Genomic DNA, 13,478 nt, shown 5'->3' on the forward strand with positions numbered 1-13,478 from the left:
GTGGGGACGTCAACCTGAATGCACACAGACTCATGGGGAGTCATGTCACTGTGGGGACCTAAATTGAGGTCCCCATGGGTACAAAAGCTTAAAAAAAATCATACATAATGAGTTATTTTGAAAATGTAAAAATGCAGAAAGTTTCCTGTGATGGGTAGGTTTAGGGGCAGGGGCAGTGTAAGTGGATAGAATATATAGTTTGTACAGCATAAAAACCATTACGTCTATGGTGAGTCCCCAGAAAGATATAGGACTCATGTATATATACACACTGAAAAAAATCAGGTCTCCAATTGAACATGTTCAGACTGATTGACTGATCACATCTAAATTTCAGTTGGCCAAATTTAATTTCTGTGAATTAAATTGCATCAATTTTTTAATGTTTTTGAAAGTACTCGTATGGTCAACAAGGCATCGTAAAAAAATAGTGTGAAATATTACAAATATTACAAATCTAAAATATAACGGAATATATATTAAAATGTCATTTATTCCTATAATGGCAATGCTGAATTTTCCATTACATCTTCAGTGCCACTTGTTGCTTCATAAATCATCCTAATATGCTGATTTGGTGCTTAAGAAACATTTATTTTTATTACCAATGCTGAAAACAGCTATGCTGCTTAATATTTTTGTTAAAAGCATGATGCTTTGTTTTTCAAGATTCTTAAAAATAGAGTTTATTATATATATTTTTTGTCCATTTAATGCATCTTTATTTGTTACTAAAAAAATGTATCTTACTGGCCGCAAACTTTTGAACAGTAAGTTTACTGTATATACAATGTATATTAGTATCATAGACTGGTACAAAATGTAAAATAGTAGTATTTAAACTGTATTATAGCTACTTTGTGTATCTAATGCTGTAAATATTAAGAAATGTTTAAATGAACATATATATTTGTCAAACAATAAGGTAACATATGCAAAAAAAAAATGGTATGAAGTGAAAACTTCACAAAACATTTAGAAAGATAGTAAGACTGAAATCTCTACCACCCCACAAATGAGTGGCCACACAAAACAAAACATCCTTTGATAAAATCACCACAGACAAGGAAACACAAAGGTATTTATGGGCAGCTATTTGAACCCCATAAGTGCTTTATCAGGCATGAGATAAGCCATTACATTACAATAAGGAACTGTAAGCAGCCTAACATTCCTTAAGTCATTTTTCAGGAATCAACAATGGACATTGCTCTCTGTTCTTCAGTTGTGTTGCTCCATTGAGATGTTTTTCAGAAGAACCAGCTGTTAAATTAGCTAATTTTTAACCGTTCCAATGCCAAATATAGTAGACACACAGACAGAAGACATCATACTGTAAAGATTCGCTCCACAATCTTGTGCATGTACAATGGTATCACCATGTTTCTACTTGTACTTTACCATGTTGATATCATTGCATTCTTTGAAGAGAGTACTATGGATGAGAAATAGTTTTGATGATTAAAATAAAACTCAAACTCAAAAATTTTGAAACGGTGACTTCTATGTTAAGTTGATAAGAAGATGATAAATAAGTCCAATTAACTCAAATACATGTTGTAGATTAGATTAATTGTTTTGAAAAATGTAATGCACAGGTGTGTGCAATGAAACACAAATGAAAAAGGGGTAGTTCACCTAAAAATAAAAATGAACCCATGATTTACTTAACCCCCAAGCCACATGTTTATGACATTCTTCTTTCAGATGAATTCAATCAGAGTTATGTATAAAAAATGTCCTGGCTAATTCATTATTCTAAGCATTACAATTGCAGTAAATGGCAGCCCAAAATTGTATGCCCCAAAAAGTGCATCCATCCATTATAAAAGTGCGCTTGTGTAAGAAAAATTTCCATATATAACACGTGATGAAGTAAAATATCTAGCTTCCGGTGGGCCACATTCCGTATTCAACATACGAGAAAAGCACTGGCGCGGCGATGATGTTGGACGTTTTATAAATGTAAGCGTTTTGTGCTTAACAGTGAGAGGTGTTACACTTTCAGTTTAATACAGAAGGCGGTCTGCAGGAGCTAGATATTTTACTCTATAAATTTGTAAATATTTGCTAAAAATACTGTTTGATTTTACAATGATAGCTTCTTTACAAACTCTATAAACAGCGAACTGGGCAACATTAGCGCACAAATATGTTGTTTGTACAGTACAGTACAGTTTTTTTTTTTTAAACAAATGGAAGTGGCTTGTCAAATTACTACCGTTTCAACTTAAATGGTGGAGATGATGTTAGCTAGAAGGATCAAGTGAGCGATCTGTAAGCAACTAAACTAACATAGTTAGCTCCTGAGTTATGTGTAGTTGATGAAATTAGCCTATAGGCTAAATTATAAATCTATCAGACAAAAGGGATTGTCATATGTATCTACGATTGTATTTTGTATGACAACACTGGTAAGAGGAAATAATATTAACTTTGACATGTTATACTGATGTATACTACTTGGAGTTTCCAATTGTTACTGTACTAGCATCTTGTGTTAGCTCTAGACAACACAGGGGATATTATTGTTAATCTCGTCTCACTAAGAAACTTCCAGTTTAATCAGAAAGTTTAGACAGTCAAAATCACTACTTACTGCTTGCGGCGATATAGTTTGAATTGCCGCTTCTCCAGTATCAGACGCTGAGTGAAGCCTGCTATTGTCCAGGTTAGAAAAACTGTCCGTGGTGAAATGGGCCGAGCAAACGAACAACTTTTAATTAAATTGTTGCGGTATCCGGTTATAGATAGACATGCCTGTTCAGTGGGAAGGGTAAGAAAAGTCCCCACGTCCTCTGCACAGCCTGGAACATAACATCTATTTCCACAATCTGCCATTTTCGCTATCCTCGCGTATATGTTGGGGGCGTACATATTAATGATCCCCAGCGATTGCATCAAAGTTGGCTTTATGTTGAGAATCACTTGTTTTTTCACAAACAAGATTTATACATGAAGGAGGAGGCAATACGCCATAAAGAGCGTATCATATATATTACACACGCCAAAACTCATTTTGGCGTATACATTCCACGAGATTGCAAACTCGTACTATTTATACGCATTTTCGTGAGATCCGTCTCTATTCAACTATGCCATGGTTAATTCCATTTTTCATTCTAGAACACCTTTACAATTATGAAGTGACAAGAATACTTTTCATGCACATACACACACACACACAAAAAACTTTATTCATCATTTTCTTCTATCCTTTGATGTAGCGTTGATGTAGTAAGCTCTCGGATTTCATCAAAAATATCTTCATTTTTGTGCTGAAGATGAACGATGGTCTAAAAGGGATAGATCACCCAAAAATGAATTATTTACTCAGCCTCAAGTTGTTCCAAACCTGTATGAGTTTCTTTGTTCTGCTGAACACAACAGAAGATATTTTGAAGAATTTTTGTAACAAAGCAGATCTACCATAGTATTTTTCCCTAATATGGTAGTCAATGGTTGCTCTACAAACATTCTTCAAAATAATATCTTTTGTGTTCAGCAGAACAAAAAAACTCATTCAGGTTTGGAACAGCTTGAGGGTGAGTAAAGGATGACAGAATTTTCATTTGTGGGTGAAAGATCCCTTTAAGGGTTTAAAAAGACATGAGGGTGAGTTCATGAATGACTGAACATTTATTTTTGGGTGAACTAACCCTTTAAAGTTTCTCATTGGGCGATTTAAGTCCAGAAATCCCTAAAATCTGATTTGACTCTAAATGTGAAAAGTACCATTGTTTGCATGTTAGTTTATCCAGAGTTAAATTAATATCAAACCACATTTTTTGGAGTAATCAATGCAGAAATGCCTTTTAAAGGGTCCACATATGGGTAAGACTGTAACATTGGTGGAGCTTCTCTGCCCTCTAGTGGTTGAATCGCAAAGAGAAAGACTATTCCACAACATCTATTTAAATGCCACTTTCTGTAAAACACATTTACATTAAATACAAAATATCAAATGGTACCGGCAAACAAATTATGCCAGACCTGTGAGCAGAACTAAAACTTCTTTGAAACTTCATGTGAAATGAACAAGCTTAGTGATTCTGCCCTGGGTCAAACTAATTATGCATTTTAGAGAAATATGATATTTACATTTACATTTATGCATTTAGCAGACGCTTTTATCCAAAGTGACTTACAACTCAGGAGAACAGCAAGCGATCCGTCAAGAAGAGGCAAAAAAACACAAAAAGTGCCCCAAATACCAAGATTTGTATACCGCTCAGAGTAGCAAAAAAACAGAAAAGGGAAGAAGAAAAGAGAAATAGAGGAGGAAAGAGTTCCTCCTCTATGTAAGATTAAGTGCTCATGGAAGAGATGAGTTTTTACCTGTCTTTTGAATGAAGCGAGTGATTCTGCCATGCGTATGGAGGACGGACGATCGTTCCACCAACCAGGAACAATGAAAGAAAAAGTTCTAGTTCTGATATATATTTGAGTATCATTTTTTAAGCACATCTAATATAGCCAACAGTTTTCCTTAGTATGTCCTTGTGGTATTTTTATAGTACATTACGTAAATATGAACCAAATGGATAATATTGAGGCTAAAATAATATGAATTAAACAAACAAAACATATACTTATTAACATCTGCATTTCCCATAAGGTATTATTTTTAATATCATATTGCACTTAAGTGAACAAAGCAATTTAAATACATTGCAACAAATATCTCAGAACACACACACACAAACTTGGTACATAAACCTCTTATGCCCACACAATAAAGGCTAAAGTAATAATAATTTAAAAGAAAAACACAAATAGCAGCACAGATTCAAGTTTTAAAAAACATATGGAACAACATATACAAAGAAACTGCTATAGTCTTTTTCTCTCTTTTTTTTTTGGTTTAAAATCATATATTTCTGGTACTGCATTCCAAAACTTTGATCTGTAAATGTAGCATTCCTATGTTTTTCATAACCACAATGAGTAATACAGATCGTTTACTTGCTTTCATGTATAGAAAAATAAAAAATAATTGTGTTTTCATCTTTTATTCATGTGCACACAGCATCTGTGGATGTAGTTTTTAAAATGTGCTACAAAGCACAGACCAGAAAAATGCTTCATTTCCCTTCTTTTTTTTTCAAGGATTTAAAGACCACTAGCGTTTCATTCCATGGGACTTGTAAGTCCTAGCTTCAGAAATATTTTCCCAGACAGTAAAAGTTTTAATGAGGACTATACAGAAATGTGTGAAACAAATACTAACCCATTCATTTAGTCTTCCTGAAACTGTCTTGCTGTATAATGCAGTTCCACACTGGATTGGTGTACAAACATTCAAAAAGTCTTTATACTGCTCCATTCCAAGTCAAATGTATTAAAACCATCATAATTAGACAAGCAATTAAAGTATGAACAGTTGGGTGCAATCTTGTGACTCTTTTGTGCTGTGAATCTTCCTTCACCTTTAGAGGGCGTACGTTCATTCAATATTTGCATGGCCTCTTATTTTACGCTTTTAACACACAATTTCAATCTAAAAAAGAGTTTTAAATCAATTCATTAATCTGGAAATGATTAAGGGTTATTACAGTTATGGCTTGTATGGATGTCAGTTTATTTTGTTTTACTCATACTTTTATTATTATTTAAAACACGGAGAACACCATACTTACTAGCTGTTTTGTATAAAAAGTTAGTTGTGCAGCGCATTAAATGTGGGGAGAAATACATTTAAAATAATTTACAATATTCTATCGTATATGCAGATGAGGCTCTTGTGGCTGCGTCTGCTAACCCTGAATTGTACAACATATTCTTAGTACAGACTGTTTTCAAGCTGCAAGTTTGCTTATTTGAGAGAGAGAGAGAGAGAGAGAGAGAGAGAGAGAGAGAGAGAGAGAGAGAGAGAGAGAGAGAGAGAGAGAGAGAGAGAGAGAGAGAGAGAGAGAGAGAGAGAGAGAGAGAGAGAGAGAGATTTCTGAGAATCTCTACTGGCAACAGGCCTGGGCATTAAGAACTCGTCAGCATTTTTTTTCCCCATTCACTATGTCTAGCTGTTTTTGAATGCAAGAACACAGCTTGAGTGTACACCCCTCAGATTGCCAGTTTTGTACCTTTTTATAACTCTGTGGTGTAGGGTTTGTTCCTTGACAAAGATGTTGCTTGGCGAATGAGCACCGATCCACCCTTTTCAGCTTTTGGATTGCAGTCTATGTGAATCAGTATGTACAAAATAATCAGTAGAAATCTGGAGAAACCACACTGTAAAAAATAATAATAATAATAATAATTTTAAAAAAATCTCAGTCAGTATTTTTGTATCGTTTTACAATAAAAATATTTAGACACCGAAATAAATTATCTAATGAATCGACAGCCAAAATGATTGAATGACTAAACACAACTTCTGTCAGGAGCTATCTGTAGATTTCACCTTGTTAAAAAGTTCCACCTCCTCCACCATCCTGACTCCTCACTCTTGGCTGGTTTCTATTCACAGCCGGGGATATGGGGGAGTACTCTAAGTTTGGACAGCATGCCAAATACGCTTATTTTACATGTTTACTCTATTCAGTCATTTATAAGTGTGCACGTGTGAAAACAACTGCCACAGGTAATAGGACATTATTTTCTTATTTATTTATTACATTTATTATTTTTTTATTTTTGGCGTTTTCACATTTGTTTCATGATAGGACAGTGAGTAGACAGGAAGCAACTTGGAAGAGAAAAGGGGAGGATGGGATCGGGAAACGTCCACGAGATGATCAGCACAGATGATGGGACCTTATTTTCAACTTCACTGCAATGTTTTGTTCTCCATCATTCAATGCATTTTGCCTGTGCATAAATTATGTTATGCCATCACAGATTAAAATCTATAAATCAAAATATGTATTATATTTATAAGTGGAGAAGTGTCAGCACCCAAGGCTCTATCGCCTATGGCAGTGGTTCTCAAACCTGTCCTGGAGTACCACCAGCCCTGCACAGTTTGTATGTCTCGCTCATCTAACACACCTGATTCAACTCATGAGCTCATTAGTAGAGACTGCAAGACCTGAAATGGGTGTGTCAGATATTGGGAGACGTACAAAATGTGCAGGGCTGGTGGTACTCCAGAGAGGCTTGAGAACCACTGGCCTATGGCAAGGCTATTTAGATCTTACCCTGGAGGGCCAATGCGCTGCAGAGTTTAGCTCCAACCCTAATCAAACACACCTGAACATGCTAATCAATGTCTTCAGGATCATTAGAAAATCACAGGTGGGTGTGTTTCACAGGTGGGTGTGTCAGAGTTGGAGCTAAACTCTGCAGCGCATTGGCCCTCCAGGGTAGGATTTGAATAGCCCTGGCCTATGGTGTACAGTGTCTTTGGACGGATTGCTAAAGCGGATAGCCAGCCACAGTCATTAGGATTGTTTGTGATTTGGTCTTAGCGATTAGGGAGTCCTCTTGACTACCCCTAGCTTTTCACAGATTCAAGAGCTGGTTTTAGCACTAAAATGCTTTGTGGAAAAAAAAAACCCTCTAATGTTAGAATTCCAAAGTTATATCATTTGTACTGATGCCTATTATTTAAGACTTTTCCCTAAATCGGCAAGTTAGGAGCTACTTTTAGCCTTAAGTTGTTTTGTGAATATGGCCCGGGGTCATTTTCTTTTGATAATTTTTACTGGAAAACAAGACAAAAATACTGCTCAAGGCAATGATTGTTTGCAGTGCTACAGGCGTCATACCAAAAGAAACTCATTAGAAAACTAAACTAAAAGAGTCCAAAATGTGACCTACTCTTCCTCAAGTGGCCCGTTAAGTATTCTGTGCCCCAGTGCATGTTTCCAAGAGGTATCACCAACGGACCACTTGGCTGGCATAGTCCTCAGTTGTGGTGACCTGAGGTTGGTTTTCCACACTGGGCTGTTTTCTCTGGTTGACTCTGCGCTCCCTAAGCCAGCGTCTCTCTTCCCGCCTCTTCAATCTCTCTTCTTGTCGCTCACGCTGGCGGATGAACTGGTATCTCTGCAAGAAGAGGTCCTTGGCAAACTCGTACAACTGCATATCCAGGAAATTCAGTTGCTCTATGCGGCTGCGCATGTCATCGCGCAGCTCCACATTGGCGGCGCGCGTGCTGTTGATTTGTGTGAAGGCTGAAATGAACCGCAGACGGAAAGTGCGCTCAAACAGGTACTGCGTCTTGCGCTGGAACTCCGTCAGGCCGTAGAAGGCCATGTTCTTCAGGTTACTCTTGGCGCTGGCCAAGAGAATGGGGTTCCGTTCACTCTCGTTCATGGTGGAAAGGTTGTAGCAGCCCACCAGGCTTAGATCGGCCAGCATGCGCACCTGCCGGTTGTTGGCCAGGTTTGAAGGGCAGTCCATGAACTCGTTTAGAGTGACCCCCGACCAGTCGTCTCCGTTATAGCAGGTGGGCAGCTCGTCCTGTGTGGGAGAGCGGCCGTCACACATGTGAAGGGAAGTCTTCCAGGTGGCACCACGTTGCACGTGCTTCCATTCGCTCAGGTAACGTGACACAGGATCTCGCAGCATAGTGATATAGTAGAAGTTCCTGGAATGATAATCACAACGTTACGTCAGTGAAGTAATCGCCTTATTTTCTCTTTAACAATTAAGCTGTAAACCATGTTGTAAAACAATGCATTAAAGTCTCTTAAATACAGGCCAGCATGACTTGGGGACAACAACAGCAACAAAAATCGTTTTTTGTTTTGCCATGCTTAAATATATATATATATAGTTCACCATAAAAAATGAACACAAATGTCTCAATAATGATCAATATTAGCCACATGTCTTATTATAATCATAAACTAAAAAACATTTTCTGAGTGGGACTTAATTGCTAAATGTAACGTAAAAACATACTTTATTAATACATTGCTTCTACAATTTGTCAGGCTAGTTCAAGTCACCAATTTAATTATTTGATGTTGTAGAACAAAAGTTTCTTCAAGTAGGCTACTGTAAACTAAAAGCTTATTTTATTTTTTACTGAAAGCTAACCCATGGAGAATTAGCCTTTCTGGTAATAAAATTACCATAAACAGTTCTTTATTTATGAAAATCTGTGATAACCTAGCCTAGAAATCTAGACGCACTGAAAAGAATGGCACTGATATCATTCTTAAAAAGGGAAGATGTGTTTGGAGTTTCGTCAGTCAGATACGGCGAAAGTTTAATCTGTTAACTAGCTCCGCTTTTTCTTCGTTACTCTGGTTGGTTGTAGTGCTATCCTATTGCGTGCAGAGGGAGTTTGAAAGACAACTGTTTATCCCACCCCTCGGATTGAGCTGTCAATGGTGACTTTCCAGATCAAACATCTTCATGTGGGTCTGGCTTGTCAGGCTAGTAAACCCTTATCAACCTAATCTAACCTCAACATTTTTAAGTCATACGATGTAATCCAATGACACTTTTGGCACAGAGGTAGTGTAGAAATCTAGATGCCGCGAGTGTCGTCTAGCAAATCTTAATATACTTCTGACCATGGAGATCCACTTTTGCGACGCGAATGAAGCGCGATGTTGTGACGCTTTCCCTTATTTGTGCGTTGATGGGCGTTTTCCTTAAGTTTACCACTATGGGCGTGCTCTGAGCCAGCGGGGAATGAAAAACAAACGGCCCGCGAGAGAATTCCCCCCGTCTCCATGTGCTCTACTTCTATTAGATAGTCGCGTCGCGTTCAATGGATTCATTTGCATAAAGATGTGAATCAATCAGCTTTTTTGATGTGCAGCATTTCTTCAAATGCAGCGCTGTCTTTCCGGAATGCTATGCGGGCGCGTTAAGTCGCTTGACGTCACCCATAGGAATAAAGTGGAGCACACCATGACAGAAGTGTTGCACGGACAAGTGGATCTACACCTTCAGCTGTAAAAACCAAACTCTGGTCAGGCCAATCACATCGTGTATAGACTCGGTGGGCGGGGCTTAACATAATGACGGCAGAGTTATGCTTGTGTGCTTCTAGTAAACACAGAAACTGTGTCGAACGGCAGCCTTTCGAATCAGCTTTGACCGCAACTCTGAAAGGACAAAGAACGGCACTGAAGTCATTCTTAAGAAGGGAAGATGTGTTTGGAGTTTTGCCGACCGTATACCGTATGGAAAGTTTAATCTATAAACTAGCTCCACTTCACGTTGCTCTGGTTGGTTGTACCGCTATCTAATTGCGTGCAGAGGGAGTTTAAAAGACACCAGTTTATCCCGCCCCTCAGACTGAGCCCTGTCTGGTGGTGAGTGGTGAGTTTCTAGACCAAACATCTTGATGTGGGTCTGGCTTGTCAGGCTAGCACAGAGCAGCTGCAAAATAGAATATATTCTTTTTACACACATCACAGCATCTCTTACAGCGAAAGACCATCTTCTCAATAATTGTAAGCCTGAGGACAGCCACAGAAAAGTGGAAAAAAAACGTCAATTCATTCGTCTTCTGCATTGCAGCATGGAGGACATTTGTAGGTTAAATAGTGATATACTGAATAAATTACTTAAAATTAAAAAAAATTAAAACTTAGTTTTTAGGTTAATTAAGTGTGTCATCCATAGCCTGACAAGCCATACCCACATCAAGATGTTTGGTCTGGAAACTCACCATAGACAGGGCTCAATCCGAGGGGCGGGATAAACGGTTGTCTTTCAAACTCCCTCTGCACGCGATAGGATAGCGCTACACCAACCAGAGCAACGAAGGTGAAGCAGAGCTCGCTGACAGATTAAACATTTGCCGTATCCGGTCGGCTAAACTCCGAACACATCTTCCCTTTTTAAGAATGACTTCAGTGCCGTTCTTTGTTCTTTTCTCAGAGAAAAGCTTAACTCCAAGTCTTCCAGAATCGCAGTCAAAGCTGATTCGAAAGACCGCCGCCGTTCGCCAGTTTCTGTGTTTACTAGAAGCACACAAACGCAACTCGGCCGTCGTCATTATTGCCCCGCCCACCGACTCTATACATGATGTGATTGGCCCGTCCAGATTGTGAGGAATACAGCTCAGAAGGGTATTGAGAATTCCTAGACGACACTTGCGGGCAGATTAAATTTGCTGCCGCTAGGGTGCGTCTAGATTTCTAGGCTATGTCATCCAGGTATTAAAAGTGCACTTGGTCTTTTTTAATTTTATTTTTTTAATGTGAACCAAGTGTGCCGCACATACCAAGTTACGCCAACATGTTTAGATTGCCCCCAGGTAGCTGCTCCCAGTATAGGTCATATCCCCACCCTATTCTAATTCATGATTCATTTAATCAATTGGTATGTGAGACAAACAAATACATCTAATTACACTTCAAATAATACATTTTAGGTAGTTTTTATCATACTGATTTAAGCTCAAAAGTATAAGTTTGGTTTTAGTTATTTGATGCTATAAAAGGCGTTAAGGTGTATTTTTCATTTGTGACCACAATACAGTTGCATTTCATGAGTGGCGGGGCTCCTGTCTTTGATACTATAAAGAACAGGCAAAAATACAGCCACAAATCTACATTCAGTAAATTAGATCACAACTGTTATCTTTTGCGTTTATGTTTGAAAAACACGCGAGGGAACAGATGCCACCAAAGTGTTATTATCAGCAGCAGCCGGCCGAAGCGTTAACGAAGAGAGAGGAACCAGGCACAGTCATGGTCTGATGGAGAATGGGACTGAAGCAGGTGGCGACTGCCTCTGTGCTGGGAAGAATAGGGAATGAGGCAGCTCTGATGTTCCCCCAGAGATGACAGACGCCTGGGATAGAGAACGCAGCCTCTCTGTCACCTTCTCTGACTCCAGAAGCTTTCAAGGGCTTTGACTGAACCGTGCCTCTGACAATGGGTTTTTAGAAATCTGGGAATTTAATACCAGTCCATGTCAGCCAATGATATGCATTTGTATTACACTTCCAAATTGAACTGTTTTATTGATATTTTTTAATATTTTAAATTATATACTGTATAAATATTACAAATATATTTTTTTATCTTGGTGTGCTTGTTATTTTTATTCAGGGTTTTTTTTATTATTATTTCTATTTAGCTTTCATTTCTATTGGGCACACTTTAAAGGATACAATTAACTAACACTTAGGTAGTTGTTAAGTTTAGGTGTTGAGGAATGTAGAATATGGTCATGCAGAATAAGCCATTAATATGTGCTTCATAAGTGTTCATAAACAGCCAATATCCTAAAATGCTTGCTAATAAGCAACAAGTTACTTGAACTGGATCCTAAACTGTGTTAAATGTATTTTTTAATCTGTTATAGTTTTAGTAAACTTTTCTTTTCTTTTTTTTTAAAACAACTATTTGTAATAGTTTTAATTAACAATGACAGTTCTGATTAAGTCCAATTGAGGAGTTTAAAGTCTTGTGAGTGAACCAGAAGTTGACTTTGGCATTTTACTTAAGTATTTTGACATATTTCCTACACTGTAAAAAAAAAAAAAAAAAAAAAAAAAAAACTCATGTTGCCATTTGAAAATTTTCACATTTTCTGATCACATCTAAATTGTTCAGTTGGCCAAATTGAATTTCTGTGAATTTATGCAATTTAATTCACAGTAATTCAATTTGTCCAACTAAAAAATGTAGATGTGATCAGATACTATAACATTTTCAAAATGAGACCTGAATTTTTTTAATGTGTAGTAAAAAGTAATGCCAAATAGAAGGCAAGCTTGATTTTAGGATGTTCACAGATGTTTTACCGTCAATCTGACATCAGAGAAGCAATGCCATTCAAGAGGGGAGCAAATTTTCAGATTAAAAATTAATCTGACTAAAGATTACGGAGACATTTTTTTCGGTGTATAGACTTTCATGTGGGCTAATGATGAAATGGCTACAGCGGCGTAGCACCAAATTTTGGGCCCTGGGTACAAACCATCTTGCTGGGCCCCTGTACCAAATACCATAGTGATACCAATGGGTGGGGTGTTGCATTTTTATCATAAAAACACTTAAAACGTAAACAAAATAAGCCACACTCTGATTAATGTATAGAAAACGTCTCGGTTACGTATGTAACCCTCGTTCCCTGAAGGAGGGAACGGAGACGTACGTCAGAACTAGACCAACGAATGGGGATCACTTCTGGGAGCCCCTATCAGCTTCGAGATTTAGAAAACGGGCCAATGAACTTTGGCGTGCGTGCTTTGCATATCGCACCCCACCCCGCTGCCCGGGTATAAAGTGGAAGTGCTCACTACGCACCATTGTTTTTCACTGAGGAGCCGAACCACGGCTCGAACTGCAGTGATGGTACAGCAACTGTGGCGACGGGACGTACGTCTCCGTTCCCTCCTTCAGGGAACGAGGGTTACATACGTAACCGAGATGTTCCCTTTCAGTCGGTCACGTTCGATGTACGTCAGAACTAGACCGACGAATGGGGATCCCTATGGAAAACGCCACCATTACTACCACTTCCAGCGCCCTGCCGGAGTCCCTCGGACCCCGTCTCAGTGGGCGGGGAATTTCCTGCAGGGAGAGCCCTACTGCTATCCCACAATACCCAACAGT

The 13,478-nt window shown here is 38.3% G+C and overlaps 1 protein-coding gene across 2 annotated transcripts in view; it reads right to left on the reverse strand.

Annotated features, from left to right (window-relative positions):
• Positions 1–5,859: 5,859 nt before the first annotated feature.
• Positions 5,860–13,478, reverse strand: part of hs6st3b (heparan sulfate 6-O-sulfotransferase 3b) — a 77,341-nt gene continuing 69,722 nt past the window's right edge. Inside the window, exons 2-3 of one of the 2 annotated variants that reach the window (XR_010905031.1) lie at positions 7,759–8,530; positions 5,860–6,228 (exon numbers count right to left, since the gene is read on the reverse strand). Coding sequence is in view for 1 of the 2 variants with exons in the window: in XM_067443902.1 (XP_067300003.1) it covers positions 7,816–8,530 (715 nt within the window). In the remaining variant the exon portion in view is untranslated. Of the gene's footprint in view, positions 8,531–13,478 lie in introns of both variants that reach the window. The other variant, XM_067443902.1, reaches the window with a different exon arrangement.

The sequence above is a fragment of the Pseudorasbora parva genome, chromosome 5 (assembly GCF_024679245.1).
Source record: "Pseudorasbora parva isolate DD20220531a chromosome 5, ASM2467924v1, whole genome shotgun sequence".
NCBI classification, from domain to species: Eukaryota; Metazoa; Chordata; class Actinopteri; order Cypriniformes; family Gobionidae; genus Pseudorasbora; species Pseudorasbora parva.